The 25,472-nt window shown below is 39.6% G+C and overlaps 1 protein-coding gene across 1 annotated transcript in view; it reads right to left on the bottom strand.

The window, feature by feature from the left end:
• Nucleotides 1–25,472, bottom strand: part of CACNA1C (calcium voltage-gated channel subunit alpha1 C) — a 456,585-nt gene that overhangs the window by 368,428 nt on the left and 62,685 nt on the right. The window contains exons 2-3 of the mRNA XM_041484502.1: nucleotides 17,309–17,630; nucleotides 13,037–13,142 (exon numbers count right to left, since the gene is read on the bottom strand). Of these exons, the coding sequence (XP_041340436.1) occupies nucleotides 13,037–13,142; nucleotides 17,309–17,630 (428 nt within the window). The remainder of the gene's footprint in view (nucleotides 1–13,036; nucleotides 13,143–17,308; nucleotides 17,631–25,472) is intronic.

Genomic DNA, 25,472 nt, shown 5'->3' with positions numbered 1-25,472 from the left:
AGGCTACAGGGAATAGGTGGGAACTACTGCTCCTTGCATAAGTCAGTCATTCAGCTCCCAAGTGCAAAACTTCATTTTAATAAGCTATCAAAACAAAAGGTTTTACTGAAAGTCATAAAAAGCAGCTTAAAGATGGAAGCTGACCAACACAAAGCTTATAGACTTCTCCAATTCACTGAAAGCAGATTGGAAAATGAACTTTTGCTCACTGAAACAAAACATCACCAAGTAGAAAGAAAAACCTACTAAGAACTCAGCCTATTTATCAGCAGTTCAGGGTAAGATTATTTAACAAACTACTTTTGATGTCACAGAATTATGAGTATTTCAACAAAAAAAAAATTATTTAGGTTGAGAAAGACTCAACAACCAACATATCTGTAAAATACCACAGACTCTATAATCTAGAACAAAGCTAAGAGTATTTTTTTTAAGAGAAAATGATGAGGCAATGAGCAGATTTTCATTTCTAAGTAAATAGCATCCATGTGAAAATACAGTGTTTTGTTTTCCTCCTGCCTCTCTTCTCCCTGTTCTAGCACTCAGTGATAGAAGCAAAGACAAGTATAAATCACTATATGCCATCAAGGCAAAACTGTCCCTGAGAGTCTGGCAACATGCCCAGGATTTTACTCACTCCATGACGAGTGGTGTTCTCTCCAGCTCAGATTTATCCAGCCTCATCAATAAATACCTCAAGCATGGTCATCTGATGGACATGATGAGATTAGATTCCAAAACATTTAGGGCTGTATACATTGTTTCACTATGGTAAAGAAAATGGCAAATATTCTGAAGCAGGAACAATTTATCTTTCTTACATTAAATGCCTGAAGAAATTGTCATACAATCTTTGACGGCCAGGCATAACAGGAGGGCTTTTTAAAAATTTACTCAGTGCTTTTTGTGTGTGTTATTCTATGAGCCATTTTCTGCTCAGTGTTTGCTTTATAATCATCATCCCTTTACTCACTTATGTATGACGTGGGAGAATATGTTCTTATCTGTGTCTTAGCAAGCAAGATCTGGATTTGCTTACGAGCTTTCAGACTTTGCTTTTCTGAATCAGACCAGGGGATCTAAAATAACAGGTTTTACTGTGGCAAGCAAATAGAACCGACTCAAAGCTCACAATCAGTCCCTTGCTCTGTAGTCCAATTAAAGCACATTTGCTGATAGCAGAAGAGAATAACTCCATAATCACTTGTGTGCGGTACAGAGCTCCAGCGAGTACGATGGAGAGAAGATGGAGAGACATGTCAGGAGTAGCCAAACAACAGAGCAAACACAAGCTGTTCAAGCAGCACTCACCCACTGAGATCAACCTGCATGTTTCCAATTTTGCTGAAGCAGGGCAGGCTTAAGTGTATTTATCAGAGAATTGGGAACTATTGAACAATCAGTCTCAGCATAGCCAAAACCAAAGGCATGAGCTCGGGATCAAGGAGCACAGGTCAAGCTTATCAAACTGTTGTTACACATTGGAAAGCAACAGTTTCTCAGGGCAGCTTCCAGATCACGTCCAAGGTCAACTCAACTCAAGCATCAGGGCACAGCTTTTGGATAACATGGCTAATAAGATTCCAGAATGCCCAATGAGTTAACTTCTTTGCTGTGCTACTGACAGCAAAACTGAAAGCTTTATCTACCTCCAGTGGCCATCCTTCAAACATGATGCTGATGAGTGTTTTCAGAGAAAGAACAAAAACAATTATCAGCATCAGGAAATAGTGAGAACCAATAAAAAAGTTACAGCCTTTGTAATACAATCAAGCATAACCTGTCAGAATTTACATGGAGTTAAGAAATACATTTTCATTCTCAGTGTAAATTTGTAGAGAAGTAGAGGAACGTATGGAGGAAAAAGCCCTCTCTATTTTTTCAGGTTATATCATCTTTGAACAGCTTTCAATTAGAAGTAAGTTTGCTCTTACCAGTATGTTATAAACATCTTCCCTTTTCTTGATATATCAGTTATAGCATCAATTTATATGAGGCAGTTATAGCATGAATTTATAGAGGCCTGAAATCATCACGTCACACTTTAAAATATAGTCTGATCTATGGAATTTGCCTAAAACTTGGAATTCGTGCTCACCTCTGGGTCCTGCTATGGTCTAGATCATTTGGTCTCTCCCTAGTCCCACAGGGTCAGACATACTTTCCAGAGGTCATAGGCCACTTTATTTTAAGCAGTTCAATGAAAAAGGAATAATTTTCAGCTCCCTATGGATTTTCGTGCTTTCAAAAGGTCAAAGGCTCTGCAGAGCCCAGTTTGCCTTCTGGGCTGGAACAGTAAAGGCACATGAGTTTCTGCAGCCAGAGGCACCCAGGGCAGCGTGGCTGTCACTGAACTAAGCTGAGCCCAGATCCACACATGCAGATGCATCAATCAGAGGGGGCTCTGAACCCCCTCCTGACCTAAGCTGAAACACTGCCCAAGGGACAGCAGTGCAAGGCATCACCTGCTCTGCTCCAGAGGTAGAACAGCCTTCTCTCCTGCACAGACTGCTGAGAGGACCTGCTGCCCACTCCAGTGAGACGGGAGGGAAGGTGCAAGGCAGAGGGACAGGCTCTCCTCCCACTGCTGCTGCTGTGTCTGCATGAATGGCAAGGGAGCAGCTCCAGCCTGGTGCCTGTCCCCTGAACTTCTGTGAAAGTACCACTGGGTGCTTCTGGAAAGGACTGGGAATGACAGGGAGAAGACCTAGCTCTGACAATTACACAGGCTCTCAGTGAGGGTTGCTAGGAGCATCACCCAGAAATGTCATAACCTTCACCCACAGGAAGAGCTCAGAAGTGGAGCCCAGCAAAGGTAGAACCATGCTTTTCATAAGTTCTGCTTCAATGAAATGGTTCAATAGAGGCATTTTAAAAAATAATAAAGCCCAAGACATACTGAAGAACCAGTGATACAAAAATCCTACTTGGGAAATTTCTGATTATTTAAGAATTGCTTGCATCCAGTGAAACTTTTCTTTGTATATTATTAAAGAGCAGCGGTGGACACACAAACTGGCAGATGTGTCTGGTTCATGTCTGGGTGATGGAAGGAGGGAATGAACCACTGTTTAAAACCCTGTTTTAAACACACTTCTTAAACTCACAGAGCCCAAAAGTGCTAGCTGTGTACCTAAGTACACAGAACTTAGTTACTAAGATGAACTGAGGGAAACCCATGAGCAGCAGCCTGAACACAAGCTGTGATCTGTCTCGGTCTCTTTCTTCAATACATATTGAAATGTGAAAGCAAAGGTAAACATTTCCAAAGGGAACTCTCAGACAGGACTGAATTTATTTCAAGAGTTATTTACCAGAAGTATTTCCAGGGTTTTATCAGCAGTTACTTCTCTCAAACACCACACTGCATTTTCCCTAGATTAGCTCCTGCTTTTTCTACTGCTCAGTCTTTCACCTTGTCATATCCTCTGCACAAGGACTGTTAAGTGCAAGCTCAAAATTTAGCAGAATTAGACCTGAAATTTATAAACTCATTTCTGCATTTATTTTTTTCTCCTCTTTTTTTCACTCCATAAGATTTCAGCACAGAAAAACCATCAAAAATACTCAAGCATTATCATATTCATGGCCTCTGAAAGGCAAAACCACTCAACTTTGCTTCAGCTGCTTTTCCTTTTTCCCCTATGAGCTGTCAAATACTTGCATGCAACAGCCTGATGTGTCAAAAGAAAAGGAAAACAAAGCAGCAGCAATGCTGGTTTTATCCTAGGGACAATGAAATTGGAGATCAAGTTGATCTGGACATCAAGATTTATATCCAATATTAAATTTTAAAAAAAAAAAAGCTGAAACTGGAGTGTATTTTTTAAGCATGTAAAATGTAATAAACACTTAATTTGAGTAAGTAAAGGGCAATGCTGGAATATGAACTGCTATAAATAAGAATTTATTTATGTCAGGAGGAAAGCATCACACCCCTGAGATGGATAAAAGTTGTGTAATTGTCAAATGAGAAATAGGATTCAATGAAAACATTAAATAAGAAGATCTATAAAAAAGCCAGTGACTTCACAGCTAAAACTTGGTTCAGGTTGAATAAGGGAGGAATATATCATGGTTAATGACTTATAACAATTAGCATACAAGTTGTTTGGGTGACAGGAGATTTATCAGATTTTTGCTGGTCCATATCAATGCAACATAAGTTGTAAACCACAGCTGCACATCCAGCCCAGACATCTCCATGTAGGTGCCAGCTTTTACCTACTGCTCTCCCTGCTTGGACACACAGCGCTGGATTTTGCAGAAAACCCCAGCTAAAACTCCAGTATCACCCATATTGATTGATTTGCACGTGATTATTCAGTGTTTGCACAAGCAAATGCTCAGTTGGGTTCTTGGACTCAGGAGGCACCTGAGGCATTTAGCAGAAGCTGGAATTCCTCTATTTCCTTCCCTTTATGGCAAGGACAGCAGTGATTTTAAAGAGCAGAAGCAGCAGATTTCCTTGTTGTACAGCAAAACAACCCTTAACAAATAAATACCCCAATACCTGTCCCCACAGTGACACCAATCCTGTGTGTGAGACCTTCCTTTGTCATGGTCATGATTTAGCCACTGCTATAGAAGCTGTGCATTCCCTTTGATGTTATTTCAATTCACATTTTTCATCTCAGCCAAATGCTCCTGAAGGGCATTGATGTGCCTTTTGTACAGATTCAGGCATTATCTCGATGACCATAATGAGGAGAAGCTTTCTGCTTGTTTATTTTTAAATACAAGTTTAGATTGTGAAACAATTATACGACTAGATCTTGAAAAAATCTTTTGTGACCACATGTTTGCCTACATAATCTCATCTAAACAGGGATTCTTGTTTAAAAGTGACTCAGACAATAAGGCCACACAAGGATAGCAGCACTGTAAGAGGTTTTCAATGGATAAAAATAACAATAATAAAATTACATGCAAGTTCCGCTTTTGTGTGAGGTTTTATATTTGAGGTCATGTAATAGAACTGAAACATTTTTAAAAGTCCACATAAAAAGCATTCACCATGCTCCAGATCAAAGAGTTGTAGTAAAAGATTAAGCACATTTATTGCTAAGTAGAAAAACATTTCAACATACCAGATGAAGATAACCATATGCAAAAGAGGTTTGCTTCAGTTCCTAATATAAGCTACCTAAATATAAATTTTACAAGCAACAGACAACGACAAACCAGCAAAAGATGATGAATTCCAAAAGCCCCAAGCTCTCCACCAGTGCAAGTTTATCAGGACAGCCTGAAAAACAGCTGTACACTTACCAACACAGCTAGCCAGGGAAGCACACACATCTCATTCCCATTCTGGAAAGCTTCTGCTGAGGGAGCTGGGCTCCTCACACGTGCCATTGCCAAATTCAGCACACAGGGCTAAAGGTGCTGGCACCCCTGCTAGAGAGGCTGGAAAGGAACTGTACCAGCAGCAACCCCAGGAAGGCAACAGCTTTCAAAGTGCTCCTCTGGTTGCTCAGTGTTCAAACCCTGTATGGGTAAGCTCACTACGAGCACCAAGACATCAATTTGCATCTCATGTCTATCAAACTTTACAGCTATACACCATTAAAGTGCCATCACTGAGCAAAATACGCATTCCTTGGTGTCCCAGAGATCATCACAAGCTGTTAAGGTTGTGCCAAACACTGCTGTCCAAATGATGGTCCAGCTCCCTTGCCTAGGTTTAGCTGAAGCAGAACCTGCTGAGGGTTTCTTCAGGAGATAACCTGCTGAGCCAACCTTCCAGCATCTGCCAGAAATGCAACACACTGCAAAGACATAAATTAATATTGCCTGCTGCTTGCTGGAAGTCTTTCCCTCACCAGTGATCTCTCAACCTCATATTCTTCATCAAGAAATATCTTTGCTAAGCATCTTTGTGAATTCTTCACGGGAATTGTACAGGCAGGAAAAGAAATGTCATTCCATAAGATTGTAGACAACATCAATTATGTATTGTCCAATGTTTTTGAAGGTGAAATCCAAGAATGGTCTCATTTTGTTTTGAGGCTGTGTGTCATTCAGCCAGGAGGACTGAAGAGCTGCTATGACATACAGACCCTCATGTTTTAGGAGTTAGAAAGCACAGGAGAAAATAGGAATTGTCCTTGAGAGGAACAGCCAGTCAAAACTCTGACAACCGCACAAAACATTCCTCCCTTTTGGCAATTCTGTCCCTTGGCAAGCAGCGTGTTCATTATTTTACTTCTAAGGGAGCTATGAAAAGTTCTTGGGGTTTTTTCTAGTTTGAACAAGTCCATGAAGCATTGCCTTTAGAGTCAATGATTCTGTACACGTCAGCAAAGCCTGATGTTCCAGCAATTGTTTGTCAGTGGCATGCACTGAATTAGCAGATGGCTTTTGGTGACAGTCAAACTCCAGTGAAGTCAATGAGAAGCTTGCCTGACTTAGAATGTGGAAAATACAAACTATACATAAAGGAATTTAAAGGTGATATGTAATACACTCAATTGAATTTCTAGATTTTCTAGATGCTTATTTCCTTCCTGATGTCATTAAAGGATTCTGAAGAGCTCATGAACAGAAGTCAAACATCCCAAAGACTTATAGAAAGATAAAGATACTTGTATCAAAAAGGACAATACAAAAATGACCTGCCATTTTGAAAATTTCCACTGCTTTTAAAAGACTGATGCTTTTGCAGTGGCAGGAATTAGACTACAGTGAAAACATCACTACTTAAATACTCTTATTTGGCCTGCTTCCCCATTTTTTCTATTTTTCCTAAACAGGTAAAATAAGCAGTAAGAAATCAAAACGAAACACACACACACACAAAAATCCTACACTGAACCTGATGTTTGATAAACAAGAATAATTACCACCTGAAATAAAACCCCACTTGTTAAGATTTAGAAAGCCTACACATAAAGAAAAGGAAAACGGTAATCAGAGCTGTCTACAAAAATGGGATAAATGGTTTAATGTTTGGACTACCTCGATAAACTTGCCATCAATCAAAACTAAAACATACAACTAAAATTTCAAAAACACTTACACAAAAACCTACAACCTACAAATTTTAAGTAACTCTTTTCATGGAGTTGGATTAGTTAGTGTAACAGTTTATCATTCTTTGCATTTTACACAGCTTACAGCCCTACTGCAAGTGCATATGAGTGTCCATGCCTACTGCTGGTGTTCAGACATCACTAGGAAGAGCACTGATTTCAAAAGCAAAAGGCTCAGACTAGGAGACCAATGTGTAGAGAATGAAGCTAAAAAAATAAGGAGATAAAATGTGCACTGGGATTAATTACTTGGTTACAGAGTCCAGGTTTAGGAAGAGAAAGGGAATTCAAAAGTAAAATTAACAAGAGAAGTGGTCAGGAAGCTGAGTAAGCAGAGCACTGAGGTCAAATGAGAAAACAGGTGGGAAACATGAAATCACTATGGAAGGGAGACTGCAGTTAGGAGAAAATGGAAAAGGAACAAGTCTGTTAGAATGTGTACTGGAACAAGGAGAATTACTTGGCAAGGATTATGAATTTAAAAAGCAAAAAATTTAAAAAAAGGGGGACACAGCCATGAGAGATCTCAGATCCCGTAAAGAGATGGCAAACACCAACAAACAAGCACAGACTGGATGAGGACTCTGGGGCCACTGGTACAAAGTGAAGCTGGGATTTTGTTGGTACTCTGAATCCAACCTTAAAAAGGCCTGAAGTTTTGTTCCTGCTAGTAATACATATGACAGTCTCTGCTTCACCAGTTCTACAAAGCCTAGGAAATAACACAACTACATTTAAACAAAACAACAAAACATCTATTTTAACATTTATTTTCTAGTAGTGGCTACTATCTTGGAACTGACTACTAGAGATTTTTTTCTTTCCTTACAGTCTTTTTTACAGCATTTCTTGTAGTGGTGTGATTGAAAAATTGAGATGGCAATTTATCCAAGTCCACACAGCTTGCCCATACCAGGACAAGAGCACAGGTTGAATTAAACCCCATGCTTATTCTTCCACCCTGTGCTTCTCTGCAGCTAGGGGTGCTGAGTATCGCCCTGTCAGAAGCAGGGTTCCTGAGAACTTTGGGAAATGTTGATCCTAAATTCCATTATATTCAGCTTCCTCAGAATCACACAGCGACTCACAATCTTTCTGGAAGAAACCCTCAAGGATTTTTTGGCACAATTCCCTTTCTTCTCCTCCTGACTCCAGTCCCTTTCCAGCCGCCTCAGCGTTGTTCTCCCAGCCCCGTCACTCAGCCCTCACTGCCCAAGCCCCGTAAGTGTGTGAGCTCCCCCAGCTGCAGCAGTGCTGGCATCAGGCCCAAGGTAATAAACCTATCAGAGCTGATTAGCTCGGTGTGCACTCTGTCCCTCACCCCCGTGTTGTCATCCTCTGCTCTCTCACTAGCTGGGAACTGGCACACACGAGGGTGAGGGCAGTGATACAACAGAACCAAAAGCTTTTGTGTAGTGCTCTTCCTCACCCTCACCCAGAAAAGCCATCCTTTCTTTTCCCAACCCCCTCACCCCCACTTTGGTCTCTAACACTTGCTGATTTCACACATGAAAAATTGAGCCTGTTCTATGGAATTCTCTGATACAAAAATTGCTGAAGTTTGCTATGCCAATATATAGAATTGTAATAGATAGTCACATCCACATGTCTATGTAATAGATAGACAGTCCAATGTAATAGATAGTCACAATACATAGTTTAAAAAAAATTTTAAACAACTTTCTCTTTTTTTAATACAGTAATCCCCTGCTCTACAGCATACTCCCATAATGACCAGGTAATAAAGCAGCTATACTTCCTGAAAGGCAAGCCCCCTTTCCATAGGCAGACACCTGACACAAGAACTGACAAGCAAGCAGAGATCCCGTCTTTCTTTTCACAGAGTCCTGTTTGAGGTTTAACAAATTAGCCCAAATGTGACATCCCATTATAAAATCACATATAAACACAAGGGATCTTCCTTTACATTTAACTAGTGTACAACAGGATTTCCCTCCCATAAGAAGGACCAGGAAGGGAAAGCAGAACTATCAAAGCAACAGAAGGAAGATTTCCCTGCTCTTTACCCAAAGCACAAACAACCAACAGAGCTGCCTTCCCTGGAACGTGTTGCAAACCTTGGTCTTAACCTCATTATGTTATCACCGTGCTGTGACACTGACCAGGCTTGTGCCATTTGCAGTTGCCAGCAAAGTGACAGAAGCATTTTCCTCTCAGCTTCCTATCTTAGGCAGTCTATAGTTTTATTCCTAAACGTATGTTATCTCTGTCCTAATGCATAATTGCAGGGATAACAAGCAGAAAGCCTCTGCTGTACCAGTCACAGCCTCTGCTGCAGACTGACTTTAATTCCCCTCAAACCAGCTCCAATTTTTCTGGTTGCATTAACACACAACTGTTCTTTGCACTGAATTGTACATGAGCTTATTTTGTTGGTGAATTTAAATTCAGTCTCAGCAAGTTCATTAATACAAAAAAAAAAAAAAAAAAAAAGAGAAAAATGCACCTAATACAACTACCCTCCATCTTTGGAAGTTCAATAGTTTTCCAGTACTTTCCAGTAACAATAGTTTTTAGTTACTTTTGCAGTAACACTGCAAAAGTAACACATAAAAACTGCTGAAGCCAATTTCAAGCATTTTTTATGAGTACATTATACTATTCTGTCATACTTCTTTGTCACAGCCAGTGACAAAGATACTGCAATGAGCATAAAATAGGAAATGTGGGGTCTAGGATAAATGTTCATTTCAAAACTGAAAGGCCTTCACAGTCCAAGTTACTGTCCCTAGACTTGATAAAAAAGGCCTGAAGCTTTATAGGAATTATTGTTGTAGGAAGACAGATTGCACAGAAACAGGCATAATATCTATGTGGTGTTAAACCTAAACTTGTAATACACAACCCTGGCTATTCAATTCCTGGTTAATGCAAAAGGAAAGGAATTATTTACTGGGCTGTTCTGTATCTAGTTTCAATGCTCACCACTGAGGCATCATATCAAATAGGTCTTGCAGCTAAAGACAAATGGAAGAGGTTGCTGGTTTTGTTCAGGTCCATGGGGAAGGCACACAGCACTGCCTGTGCCTTAGGTGACCAATGGCTGGTCACATGTGAAATTCACACAGAGCCATTTTTTCTCCAAGCATTATTTAGGCATCAGTTTTCTACTTTTACAGAGAAAAGGAAAGAAGGCACTCACATAACCCAGGATTCCTTTCTCTTCCCTCACCACCCTCTGCTCCATTAGCTTGTAGAAGGCAATTGATTGAATTTTAACCTCAGTCACCAAGGAAAACGTTATTTGAAAAGTTATGATGAAACTTTGGAGAAGGAGTACTCTGAGCCTAAGGCAAATCTGGCAGCTTATTGGAAAAGTGCTCTGGCACTTTCAGAGCTTGTTAAAGAGTTACTGCCCATCGTGTTTTCTGTAGATAATTTCTTGTATCTCAAGAAGTTGGAGATGTCTCAGGAAACCAGGCATGTGGGAGCTCCTGTGGTAGCTTTAACCCTAAACCAGCTAAATTGCAACATGAAAATGAATCGAGAGTTCTGGGCAGCTAGAAAATTTCTGTATGGATTCAATCACCTTTCTGCACAGCACACACATCTGTGCATGACCCACAGCACACACTGCACACAAAAACTCCTTGCCTGTGTCACATTACAGCCTTTGCAGCCCTCAATTTCACGGCTACAAAATAAATCTGATTGTGAAATAGATGCTCACAGATAGAAAACAATTTCAAAAATGAAGTGAGTACATGAGCTTTTACAGGAACATATTATTAACCCCAGCTTCTTTCCAGCCCCTTCCACATGCAGCTTGGCTCTTTGACAGTAAGGTCCCACTTTTGTACAGTTCCTGCCTGATGGAATAACTCTAACTCTCATAGAGTCTTTCATTCCATTCCAAAACACAACTAACACATCTTTTCACCCTTATCTCACCCATTTGCCCCCTCTCCCCCTCCCTTTTGCTCTGGACTTTGCTCACAGAATGCAGCATATGCTGTACACTCAGTGTGCTCCTCAATAGCAGTGTACACATGCCAAGGGATAAGTATGTAAACTGAGAAAACAGCAACAAAACACACAAAAACCAACAACAGCAACACAGACTAACAGAGAGCACAACCTACTGAGCAGCCACAGCTCCAGGCCTTTATCTATAATGTATAAGGGTCTTGGCTTCACAAATCCACACCAAGTATCCCCATTTACAGTTTTAATTATTATTTCCATGAAGACACAAAGAATAAAGTGGAGTCAAGCAGATTAGTCATTTAACTTTCTTCTCCCCCTACTTCTGTGAAACAGCTATTTAGGTAAATTAGCAATCCCTTCTCATCCTCAAGGCTATAACTTTTCCATGCTTCCCTGAGATAACTCGTGCTTGGCTAGGTTTTTTTAAACTCCACGAACAAATAACACAAGAGTTTTTATAGGCATTCTAAAAGATGTCTTGGAAAACAGATACAGAGTAGAAACTCAAATCACAAGGTGCACATATTTCTTGATAGCAGAACAGTTTCAATACATCTTGTTCAATTACAAAGATACTTCCAGCCTGGTTTTAGGCAGCAGTCTCCTCACTGAATTGAGGCAAATACCCACAACCCAATTAAACTCAAACCAAATTGTGAGTCCTCTAACCTTCAAATCTGCTTCATTTTCCTCTTTGAACCCTGCAAGTCAGAACATGCAATGAACACACCTGTTTTCCTCACCAGGAGATCAACCGAATGTGGTTTTTATTAAATAAAACACAGACATTTTTGTGAGGTGCCCTACTGAAGTTTTTTAAATACACACACCACAACTCATCATTGTTAAATATTAAGTCACACTTACAAAGAACAGCCCAAGAGACAAGACCAGCTCATGTGCACTGTATGTGTACAGAGTAGCCAACAATCACTTCCCACCTCCTGCTTCTCTTTTTGTACTTCTCTAAGGAGTTGCAGTGTAAATGCACCACACTACAATTTTTTTACTACTCCTTTTATTTTTTTAAGCATAGAAGTATTGTTTCAGCAATTCCTGAAGTTTGCAATGTGTTTTCTAAAACTTCAAGAGAGATTTAATCAGATGACTGACTTCCAAGAGCACCATGAATCTTTTTTATTTACAGTGTCTGTCAGCCACCCCAGTTGTTGCTACTTTAAAAGTATGGTTTTTGTTCTCTTCCCCTGTTGCTCTAAAATTTCTTAAGTCTCAATAAATTTTATTCAGGAAATAGCATCCCTGCTCCTAAACTCTGGGAGTAAGTTTTCATCCTGATTCAACCTGACAAGTAGGAGATTTATTCACATATTTGAGAAGGAAAAAAAAAGTTTTCTGCTAATTCAGTGAACTGTGTTCCAGAGCTGGTTTGTGTTTTGCCCTTACTGAACAGGATTCTTTGCTATGGCTTCATGCTAAGCCAAAAGTAAACACTCTTCCTTTTTATGCAGACAGCTCAATCCCAAAGTACCAACGCTGGCATCAGCGGTGACAGAAGAAAAGCTATATGCCCCCAACAAGAAGGAATGATTAAAAGAACAAAAACAACCAAAAAATTTTTTTTAAAAACCCACCAAACGAAACAAAAACACCAACTGCACAATGATTGTTCAGCCAAATCAATGCACGTGTCTGAAATGCAAGCATTAATCAGTCTCCAATCACCTGAGAGGAGGACAGCACCATTTTCACTAAGGAAAGACAAAAACCACCAGATTAAAACCCCTGATTAGAAGATACCTCCCACAGATACCTGCAGGTTAAAATTTACCAACCCCCTTTGCAGCATTCTGAAATTTGTTAACCTAAACATCACATACAGCACCTGTGCAACTTTTTTGGAATATTCTCCTCTAAAACCAGCTCCACTGAGACAGGTAACAAAATGAATTGACAAGACATAGCAACCAAAACCAGTTTTTATGGCGTTCTAATCTTTGGTGGATACATTTATATTCCCTACCTTCACAAGTCTCCAGGATCACTTTTCAAAAGAAGTTTCAAAATAGCAATACTAAACACCATCAAGAACTTACCAGATTGGAATTGGTGGCATTGGAATCATCTTCTGGAAAGGGGATATAGATAGCTAAGGCCACACAATTGGCAAAAATAGTCAGTAAAATAATTATTTCAAATGGTCTGAGGAATGGAGTTAAGGAAATTGTTCCAAAATGAGGACACAAAAATAAAAAGAAACTTAAAAAAAATATATTTATAAGAACTCTGTTTAAAGAAAGCATTCCAAGCCTCTTATACTCTGAAAAGAAACATATGCCTTTTTAAGTGCTTTTAGGAGCTCCCAGCCAAAATTCTTCCTAATATGTCAAAAGCAGTGTAGGCCAGTCACGTGCCAGAGTAAACAAAGGTTTCTTAAAAGTTTTTTCTTCTTTTACTTATTTAGATTGCATTTTCACAATTTTCCTTCGAGTGTGGTTGCACTACATAATAAGATAATAATAATAAGAGAAACATGTACTATAATGACCGCCCTTGCTCTTTTTACAATTTTTTTTCTTGTTTGTTTTCATCTGCATTTATAAATTCTTAGATAATTTTAACAAACATTTTGGTGTTTCTTTTCCTTTTTTTTGTTGTTGCTGTGTTCTTACCCCCCTTTCTCATTTTCTCTCTCATATCTTGGAGTTAAATGTGAGGGCTCAAGCAATAATAACCATGGTGAGATGATGTTTAAAAAAGGATAAGTTTTATTAAGGTAAAAAAAAAAAAAATTGTCTAAAATGTGCTTACACTGCACATTACCATGTATACTTGTTTTGCTTAAAAATGATTTGAGGGAGTATTTCTTTTTCTCTTATTTGCATTTCATTTGGCATCAGAGGGAACACAAAAGTCCAGAATTTTAGGGACAGCAGGAAGCTGAGAGTCCCTCCTGACAAAGAAACAGTTGCATCAGCTTTGCAGGGGAAGAGAGAAACCAAACATTTGGAATGTGCAACAAAGGAATCCTGCACAAGCTCAGTGCCCCCCTGGCTGTCCACAGGAGCCAAAGGGCATTTTTCTACTGCCCAGTCTCCTGGCACAGCACTTCATCTCCTTCAATGGTCTCCCTAATCTCTGCTGCTGTGAAGTGTCTCCAAACTCAGACTAGAGACCAGATTTATGGTCTGTCTACATTTACTGGCCTGCAAGAATATCCTGGAGGATACTTCTGGGATAACTCACCAGTACTCAGGAGGGGAATGAGGAGCAGGAGAGAATGCCAAGCATAACCTGTGCCACAGAGTGCATTTGAGCATGGCTTTATCTACCATGGGGCTGCCAAATGTCAGCACAGCATGGATGATTTTGGTCAGCAGACTACTGTTCTCAGCAGGCTTTTACAGAAAGAACAGGAGATCTTCGAATGTTAAGCTGAGCTGCAAGATATACACAAATTCCAGGCACCTGACTGCTGTTTATACTCACATGCATTCTACATTTCACATATGGAAGAGTCAGAGGGCTCCAGACTCACCAGACTACTGTGCTTAAGCCTCTGAATAATAGGAGATAAATGGTACCACAGAGGCAGAGGAGCAGATCAGGACAGGAAGAGAAATCTACATGAGAAATCAGTAAGACTTCTCAGGTGTGTACTACCCCAGGCTGTTTGTATAATGTTTAGTGCTTAAAGACCTGGATTTTCACAGGCTTTCATTTTCTTAATCACTTTTTTCCCTGATTTTTTGTTTCTTTCTTTTGGCAGGATTATTATCCATTAATTTATCACTATTTACGCATATTTCCTTTCACTTCAATTCTCTTTTTGCGCTGTAGACATTAAATTCTATAAAATCTACAAATACACTGCATAAAAGACAGAAAATCAAACACACAGCTAAATCCTTACAAAATAAAGTAATTACTTCATTTAACTGTTTTTTTAAATGCAATTGCTCATTCAGGCTCTTAACACTGTAACATTTGGGTAAGAAACACTACTGAAGTACTATTTGTTTAATATCTATTATGCTTAAACTTTAGTGGTACAACAAATTAGGCTAAGTAGTTCTTCCTCAGTAGTTTTCAGCAAGTAGAAAAAGTCAGAATATAGAATTAAACTAAACCCTGTCACAGCCCTTTGATATTGCTTGTTGCCATTGAAGTGTTCCATGTTTTCAAAACTCCAGATGTCCAATGAGAGGTTCTGATGGCAAAAAAATGCTTCCATCAGCTCACCTAAAGCCAAACAAAAGCCCAAACTGCAAGCTTCAGCATCTTTGTGTTGCTTCAATTGCACTGTTTGGTCATCTCTTGATCTGAGCAGTGCTGTACCTTGGTTTACAGCACCTCATTCCCATCATTTATTGCTGATTTTATTCATCTATCAGATGTTACTCTGAAGACAGGTGGTGACTGGGGTGCTGCTAAGCAAACCAATATTCAGTTTTATCCTGTTAGTCATCACCCATCATCTTATGCTTAAAGTATCAGACTTATGTCAGAAGCAATAAAAAGTAGCAAACTTAATCAGGGGATTAAAAATTAGAATCTGAAGAAGAAAGGAACAGGCAGGCAGGTAGTTTAAGGACATGGAAAGATTGACAGGAGCATTTTTAACAAGTTCTTAATCTGAAAAGTATGTCCATGTCAGCAATACCTGATATACTCATTTTCTGTTTTCACCCAGCATCCCACCAGACACCCAAGGGAATAATATTATCACATTGTCTTAAATGCCTTAATTTTTTTTTTTTTTTTTCATATTAACTACTGCCAAGGTCTGTACTGCCTTTCCTTGACATGCTTATCTACCCCTAAAAACATTCTTTTTCTTTTGTATTTCCTGAAGAACCTCATTAGATTGTGATTACTGCTCAGGGTTAATCCTGGTTTCTCTTTGAGGATGCAAAGGAAGCATACTTAATTTCAATTTGAGTTTCACACCAAAGACTCAAATTCCAGCTTGCACTGCTCAGATTTGGATGACTGAAAAGGCTTTGCTCTTTGCACTCAATAAAGCAATGACCAGACTCTCCCTGACTTTCCAGGGAAGCAGCCCCAACCCCTTCACTCTGCAGCTCTGTGTCAGTGGTTATCATCCATCATCTGTGACACCATCTGTCTCTTGTTCAGACTGTCAGATCTGGCTCTGCAATGCATTTGGACATGTTATTTTATATTTCTTTTTCCCTTCTAGATAACCATTATCCCTTACCATACAATACTGAGCATTATTCTTTTAACCAGAATTCCAATATAATTAACAGTTCTCAGCCCAGTCTCAGGGTCTTACTGAATACTTTTGGGAGTTTTTACCTTGTCCTTTTGCCCCATTCTTTTCTCCCTACTGTGGAAAGTGTGATGTCACATGTTTAAGAAAAAAGTGGATGACTTAAAGTAGCAGAGCTTTGGACTGATGACACCTCTAAAAAGCCAATAAAAATTAAAAATGGAAAGCCAGGAGCTGCTATCAATCCCATAAATCTATGGGATTGATAGCAGCTCCTGGCTTTCCATTTTTAATTCTGATACCTTGAATATCTCCCATGCATTTCCTGGGCCATTTCCTTTTTTCAAAGACTAGAATTCAACAACTAAGTCTCATCAAGCTATTCAATCTCCTAGAGGTCTCCCACACCAGGACGTAGTCAAGATTTCACTTCAACCCTCTTTCCTCACACGCCCCGCTTTGAGCACAAACCACCTCAGTTAAGACACCAAAAATTATTTGTGTACTTTGAATTCCCAGTGGTGGAACTTTCAACCTGATGCATAGATTTCAACCCGAGGCATGGATTTCCACCTGATACATTGATTTCAATGCGAGGCCTGGATTCCACCCAAGGTATGGATTTCCACCTGATACACTGATTTCAACACAAGGCCTGGATTCCCAGCTCGAGGCCTGGATTCCCACCTGATACAATGATTTCAACCCAAGGCATGGATTTCCACCTTATACGTTGATTTCCAACCCGAGTCCTGGATTCCCACCTGATACATTGATTTCAACGCAAGGCCTGGACTCCCAACCCGAGGCCTGGATTCCACCCAAGGTATGGATTTCCACCTGATACACTGATTTCAACACGAGGTCTGGATTCCCAAGCCGGGGCCTGGATATTGATTTCCACCCAAGGCATGGTATTCCACTTGATACATTGATTTCAACCTGAGGCCGGGATTCCCAACCCGAGGCAGGGATTCCCACACCTGCTACATTGATTTCCACCTGAGGCCAGGATTCCCAACCTAAGGCCGGGATTCCCACACATGATACATTGATTTCCACCCAAGGCCTGGATTTCCTCCCCCCATGAACAGGAGCTGCACAAAGGCCCGTCTGGCCGCGTTAAGGATATTTCCATTCGACGATGCTGATGCACGCCCTCCGGATGGGATTCTTCAGCGTGAGGCACAGCAGTGCCCGGGGAGGACGGGTGGCTGTGGTGGTGCCCTGCTTCTTCTGCTTGCCATACTGCTGCCGTTTCCTCTGCGTGGAGCTGGCCGTGGATATCGTGGCGTTGCCAGCACTGCCCATCAGCTTGGCTTGCCTGGCAGCATCGATGGCAGCCTGCCAGGACAGAGCTGCCCCCGGCGTGGGGATGTGCTCTGGGGCAAGCCCTGCAGCTGCATTGGCATTCATGTTGGCATGAGCTGGACGGGGACTCCCATAGTTGGAACCTGCAGGGGAAAAAAAACAAATTAAAAACTAAATAAACCAGAGAAATTTGTCAAGACTTTTTTAAACTGCAGAAGAGATAGCTAGTGGGTTTTTAAAACCTTCAGTGTAGGGTGTAATTCAAATTCTTCATTGTAAAGTTATACTACTATGCAATTCTTTGTCTTGCAAGAGATTCCCAACAAGACTGATGGATTCTGAGCTGTTAGAAATGTCTCCAATCAACACAGTCTCCAGACATTGAGAAAAAAAATAAACTACCCTTTCTTTTTCTTTGTACCCACATATTTTGCAAGTTGGACTGTTTGAAGGCTCAAAAGCTGAGGCCAGTCCTCATCACCTTCTCACTCAGACACACAGCATGATGCTGTCTGGTACATGGCAAAGAACCCAAATGAAATTTTCAAGCCCTATCACAAAAATCTTCATGCTTCTTGGAGATTACCTGAAGGTAAGGTGAAATTTTGCCAATAAGCTTAATTCTCCCTGCAAACAACACATATGTACAGGTCTAAGAACAGCCTGAGCAGAAGGTACCGTGAAGCAAAAGCACACAAAGACACAGCTGGTGGCTTTTGTGCTCTGGATGTTCCTGTGCAGAGTTAAGGCCAACCACATGTTTAGAAATTGGAACTAATTCCATATCCTGATAAACTACTGAATCAATGGAGAAATTTATTTTAAAAGCACAAAATCAAAAGAATGCTAAAACCTAGCAGTCCCAAGTTTTGCAGCTTCTTTAGCCAAAAGTGAGGAAGTATATGCATTTGCCCAATCATAATAATGGAATATACACATCAGGTGACATGCGGCTGATGTTGAGAAGGTTTTAGCAGTACAAAAAATAAAGTCACTTCAAATAAAGCCAGTGCAGTTGTTCCAGTGTTTCAGTAAAGACAGCTAAGTCACCTGTGCCTCTTCAATGAGACTCTTCCACTGACCCAAATTAAAACCTCGATCACTTCAAGAGGAAAGAACTTTGAAATTTCAAAACAGATTGCTTTACTCTGGACTATGCTTCAGTTGAGTTCTGCAAGAACTTGTGAAATATTAGCTGAATTTTATCCCAGAAACTTTACAGAAGAAAATGTAAGCCCTGTTTCAAAAGTACAACATAGAATCTAAACAGTCACAACAGCAAACTCTGATTAAGAGGAATGCCTTGTTTAGGTATGTTCTGTACCATATTTAAGAGACTATTTAATTTGTTGTGGACTTGTGAGTTTGCCTGTGGCCCATAATTTGAGTAACAGGTAAAAGGAGTCCTGAGAGGTCTACAGATCTTATTCCTCCACAGTTCAGCTTCAAAATCCTGCCCATTCCTGATTCAGGAAGAACCTGAATGGTGCTTCCATTGACATCTGAGCAGCAGACTGTGCTTCAGAAAAAGTGCACACACAGGGGGCAGAGAGTGGAAACCCAGTCAAGGAGTTAGATCACCGGTTTCAAAGCAAGCTCAAAGCCTCCTGTTGACCATGTTCCATTTTAGATTAGTGCAGAAATATGGTGCTATTAAATAGGACAGATGGCTCCTGCAGACTGCTAGACAAAGCAAAGGGAAGACCACTTGTAACACAGTATCAGATGAAAGACATTTAAAACCAGGGACTTGGAAAGTTCTTCTTGAATGGAAATAATTACTAAAGATGCATATTTCATAGATGGATGTGCAGTGGCAAGGTAGCACAGCACTGACTGCACTACAAATGAATGAAAGCTGGTGGAATAAATACAATTACATTGACACACAGAGTGCAACAGGATATGCCTCTACCTAGAAAGCATTCAAGATTTGTGAATTAATCTCACTGAATCACAAGGAAGAACATGATAGAGTCAGATGTTATTTTATGTCAGGCATTGCTGTAAGATTTTTAGGCTGTTACAGTCTCATTACAGAGCAGGGAAATCCAGAGCTTGTCTCTGCTCACTGAAAAACCTCCTAGCTGCAAACCAGCCAAAGGAAGCTGATGAGTAATGTGACTCTGATATGTGAAAGGGAAAGCTGAAAGAAACAAGAAATGGGAAATGGTTAATTCACATCCCTCGCATTTGGAAAATGAAGAAAAAGAGCTTTCAGAATCCTACAGGCTAAGCAGATTTCCTCGATGAAGCAGGCAATCAAGTGGCACACAAACTTAGTTTTCCAAGGCTAAGCAAATTGTACACAGCACTACTCATGGGATACGTATTTATTTTCAGACTTGATCCAGATGCAGTTTTTCTCTTAGCATCTATTTGACCTCCCTAGCTTGAGGCATGCTGGAAAGGAAAAATAAATGGAAAATCACTCTAATTATTCTCCAACTCCAGCTCTTTTTTAATACTGACCCATTAGAGTGGAGAAGAAAGATGTGCGTTTTCCAGTAAAAGCAAACTTGCTGATCCCTCTCCACAGTGTTCCTATCATGCTGACTAGACCATGTGCTCCTGTAAATAAACAGCTGCTGCTTCTTAATGAAGACTTTTCTGCAATTTGGGAACGCGTCAAGTTTCATCATTATTACTTCTTATTAGTTAGGTTCCACATGAGGATCCAAGTCATGCATTTTGACTTTGATGTGCCAGCAAAGTTAAGTATCCAGCTTTTGGTGGTTTGACTGGTCTTGCTTCTAATATGATCAGCAGTCCCATAACAAAGTGCTTTGTCTCAAATTAATTTCAAATGATGAGTCAGTAATGACAGATTTATATTAGCAAATATTACAAATATTGATTACTGATAAGGATCTGTCTGTTTTATGGAGCTCTGAGGCTGCAGACAGGATCTGTAGCAAATGAGAAACAGCAATGACAAAAGACTTGTTCTGGAGGTACTCTATAGAAATAGCTTGAATAAAAGAGTGAAGCTCCCACAGCAACATTCAAGAAGCAAAATGTTTTCAAAGAGAGCACAGCCAAAGTTTCAAGGAGAATGAAATTCCACCCTATAATCTAAATGCTTAGGGTTAATTCCTGGGAAGTAAGGAGAACACAGTTCCTATTGAACTCCTGAGGCACTGTGCTGAAATTTCACCTACAGCACTCATTTCTCCCCCACCACAAAACTTTCCTGCAACCTGAGAGCTGCAGTTACTGGATTTGGGGTTCTTTTTTCTTTTTGCAGTGCAGCAGTGAAATACTCTACTCAATTTCCCCACTACAAATAAAGTTTCACACTACCAAATACACCATTATTCAGCTGGATGTTGACCAGAACTAGGAAATGGAGATTGAGCCCCCACCCAAATGCAATAACTCACTAAGCACTGTGATCCACAGCATCACCACCCTGCTAATCCCCACCACCCTTCAGCAAGAATTTCCACTGTTGACTCTGTCCAGCTGGTGCACAAAATTCTGCCCTCTCAAGCTCTTCTGTGCCATAGATTATTAATTCAAGTATCTGCATATAATTAAACAGAAAAGTCTATATATGTAAACAAGTTTGATTACAAAGTCTTTGAAAAAGACTTTCACTCCTGAAAATAAAAATGCAGATTTGTAGAACTAAAACAGATGTAGAAACAACATAAACACATGTCTCAAAAATCAGAGTTAAGTCAAAAAAGTAACAGGTAAGGTTGCTCTACAACAGGAAATGAACCACATTGCACAAAGTGCCTGATGCTGAAAGCTTACAACTAAACCACCAAAATTGTCATTACCAAAAACACTACTAAAATACACTGTGATGACCATTTTAAGTGGTATTTGAATTCTAATACCATCTTTCCTATCAAAAAAGCATCATAAGAAACCCCAGCTATGCAGTGACCATTTGATACAAGACATGGGCAAGTTAATGTCACAATGGAATCTCAGTTTCTGAGGGGTTTTGCCTTCATCTAATTAGCCATATATTAATTTTAGAAAAAAATGTGCTCAGATTAATTATTTAAATGAAAAATAGACCAATCCTGATGTGGAATGTCATGGTTTTTTTCCCCCCAACATTTTAAAAACAGCAGATCCTAAAATTGCACACCTTTGAACTTCCCCCCAAAGCAGAGGAGAGCTGGGTACAGTAAAAGATGAGATTGGTTAACTCAGTGTCTTAACTGCTCTCAGAATGAAAGCAAACTGGAAATAGGAAACTGGTCACATTGCTAAGATCATGTGTGAGACCAGTTCAAGCCCACGGGAAAAATGTTATAAAATATTGAAGAGAGAGTTGTCAAAATCAGATGCATGAAGAACAACACAAAAAAAAAAAATCAGTGTATGAGATCATCTGTTAATGGGGAAGAATGTGGAAAACATTGATCCATTAACCCATGGAAAAGGGAGAGCATATGATTCCAAGAAGGATTAAGTATTAAATGACATTTTTGCATCAATTTTTACTAAAAAAACAAAACCCATCAAGAGCTGATGACTAGCAAAAATAAACCCCAAATAAAAACAGGTATTGTTTCCAACTGTAAAAGGGAAAAAAGTCATTGGATAATGTCCATGCTTTCAGCTACTTTGCACCCTAGAATATTTAAAGCACTTTCTGAAGTAACCTCAAAGCTGTTGGCTGCTGGCTTGAACTCATGGAAGACAGAAGAGATCTCAGAGGACTCAAACGGTAAGAGAAATCCCCAGTTGAAAAAAAAAAAAAATAGAAGGGCAAATTTACATCCAGATTAACTTCAGTTTCAAAAAAAGGGGAAAAAATGGAATAAGTAAAATAAACAAGCATCAGCAAGTACTTGCAGGACAAGTAGAAAACAAGCAAGAGACGTGGACCTGTCATGAACACATTGCATCAAAAAAAACCAGTTTCTTCCAGAACTGAGCAACAGAATTCACAGGACAGAAACAGTAAGAGGAATCTCCAGTTTAAAAAAAAAAAAAAAAAATAGAAGGGCAAATTTACATCCAGATTAACTTCAGTTTCAAAAAAGGGGAAAAAAATGGAATAAGTAAAATAAACAAGCATCAGCAAGTACTTGCAGGACAAGTAGAAAAAAAAGCAAGAGGTGTGGACCTGTCATGAACACATTGCATCAAAAAAAACCAGTTTCTTCCAGAACTGAGCAACAGAATTCACAGGAAGGTGGAAGCAGTAAGGTCCATGCCTCCTGAATTTATTAATAGTTCTGTGAGGTCTTGTATGATAGTTTCATAAGAATTCTAGGGACATAAAGGCAAGAAAAAAATTGGTATGTCATGAATAAAAAACCAGTGGATGCCTGGGAGCAGCTATCATTGCTGTACATCTAAATTGGAGGATGTGTCACAGGGAGGTACCCAAGGGTTTGCCCAGGATCTGATTCTGTTCCATGTTTTGATTCTGCTCAATTAATGATCTGGATGATTAAATGGTGAACAGTGTTATTAAACAAGCAGGTAAAATCCCCAGTTGAAAAAAAAAAAAAATAGAAGGGCAAATTTACATCCAGATTAACTTCAGTTTCAAAAAAAGGGGAAAAAATGGAATAAGTAAAATAAACAAGCATCAGCAAGTACTTGCAGGACAAGTAGAAAACAAGCAAGAGACGTGGACCTGTCATGAACACATTGCATCAAAAAAAACCAGTTTCTTCCAGAACTGAGCAACAGAATTCACAGGAAGGTGGAAGCAGTAAGGTCCATGCCTCCTGAATTTATTAATAGTTCTGTGAGGTCTTGTATGATAGTTTCATAAGAATTCTAGGGACATAAAGGCAAGAAAAAAATTGGTATGTCATGAATAAAAAACCAGTGGATGCCTGGGAGCAGCTATCATTGCTGTACATCTGAATTGGAGGATGTGTCACAGGGAGGTACCCAAGGGTTTGCCCAGGATCTGATTCTGTTCCATGTTTTGATTCTGCTCAATTAATGATCTGGATGATTAAATGGTGAACAGTGTTATTAAACAAGCAGGTAACTGTGAAACTGGGAGGTAAAGCAAATACACTGAAGGACAGGATCTGAATTCAAAATTAACTTCATGAATTGAAGAAAAAGTCTTTAAAAATGGGATGGAGTTCGGCAGGGACAAATACAAAGTATTTAAGCAAAATGAATCATCTGCCCAAATTATTTTCATAAATGCCTTGGGGGGTTTGTATTGGATCCCCAAGAGAAGAGAAGTTGATGTCATATAACAGAACAAAAGTTGATATTGTCATACTGCCCTCTTCCCATTAAAACGCAGGCGTAACCATGGAGTGCATAAACAGGGATAAAACCTGAAATGCAATAGGTTTGCAGGTTTGGCTTCTCCACCCCAGACAGACTGGCTCAGCTGAGGCTGCCCAAAGTGGGCAAGGAAATCAACCCAAAGCCTGGAAAACATGAGCCACGAGGCAAAACCACAGGAATGGGAATGGCAGGACTCAGCCTGCTGCTCCTGGGGATGGGAGGGTGGCATCATAACAGCCTTGAAGCACGTCTATATATGCAATATATATTTTTAGACATGTGTGTATGTACATCAAAGAACAGAAAGGTCATTTCCATCAACAAACTCACAATAAGCAATGGGTTTTGCAGTAAGAAAAATTCAGGCTGTACCTTCCACACTCTCAAGTCTGTTAGACCAGGCTAGCAAAAATCTCTATCTGCAATCACACACCCAAGGTGAGGTGTCTAGTGAGCAGTAGTTTCTTTTGCTCATTTAAAGCAAGTTTGACATGAAGAAAAGCCTGTGCACAGAAAGATAATGAATTTATTTCATCAGTTAGTCCATCAAAAGAAACCTCTCTGAGTAAAACCTGCTTCATTCCAGCCTTCAGAGGATCAGCTACACCAGCACCTCCTAAGGCTCCTATTATTTTTTTTCCATGACTGTGTTCATCACTCCATGGCAGGGGGAAGGATGGGGATGCCAGGACCATCAACTCAACTGGAACTCTTTCTTTGGTTTTAAAACCTCACTTGGCAAATTTTAAAAGCCTAATAGACTTTCTAAAGCCTAAATCTTAGCCTAATGGACTCTCTAAATCCTAAATTTTAAAACCCTAATAGACTAACCCTAGCATCTCAGGACAACAACCAGCTGCATGCAAAATTTAAAATCTTGACATAAAATAAACCCACTTATATAAATAAGAAAGCAGGGTTTTTTTCCAGAAATCTTTAGTAACTTTTCAGTTTCCATGCCTGGAACTTTCCTGCAGTAAATGCAAAGCTACACTCACCTAAAACTCTCTTTGAATCATGATTTGGATATTTTTTTCTTATTAGCCTTTTTAAAAAAGTTGACATTAATTCTGATATCTAACAGCTGAAGTGATACTAGGGTTTTTTCCCCCCAAATTGAAGGTTTCTCTGAAGGCATTCTATAAGTAATAATTATAATGAAAGTTGGATTGCAACTTGAACTCTTGAACGAGGGCTTTTTCTATAACAAAATTTATAATAGACACATACGCTTTTAAATATCACATCAGGCTAAAACTCAGTGTGGTTTCTGGTCCAGCTAAGAGAATTAAGAATTTCTCCTGTTAATTGTTTGGGGGTTTCAGAACATACACACACATAGAAAACACATTATTTAGGACAGCTTGTTTGTCATAGTTGAGACTAAACATTTTTTTAAAAATCTAAAAAAAATTACATAATTTTCAAGAACTGATTTCACTCGACATGACATCTTGGTTTTCCTTTATTTCCCTCCTCAAAAGCAAGGATTTTTTTTCTGCATGCCATTCACAGAAGATGCAATGAGCTCCTAGCAATGTGAAAAAAAGTCCATTTCAATGAAGAGCACAAGTGCACAAGCTGCTCTCACTTCCAGTACCAAATGCCTCCAAGTTAAATATTTACTCCTGAAAATTAACTACTGACACTGCGTGGCAAATTATTGTCCTTTTGCCAACACTGTTTAGGTTCTCAATTTCCTGAGAAAGGTTCTATGTTGGTAGAACAGGCAGCACAATGGATTTCTG

The sequence above is a fragment of the Pyrgilauda ruficollis genome, unplaced genomic scaffold (genome assembly GCF_017590135.1).
Source record: "Pyrgilauda ruficollis isolate IOZ18807 unplaced genomic scaffold, ASM1759013v1 scaffold66, whole genome shotgun sequence".
Classification (NCBI taxonomy): domain Eukaryota; kingdom Metazoa; phylum Chordata; class Aves; order Passeriformes; family Passeridae; genus Pyrgilauda; species Pyrgilauda ruficollis.
Note: the sequence above shows the minus strand (reverse complement) of the source record. Positions and strands in the feature narration are given on the sequence as shown.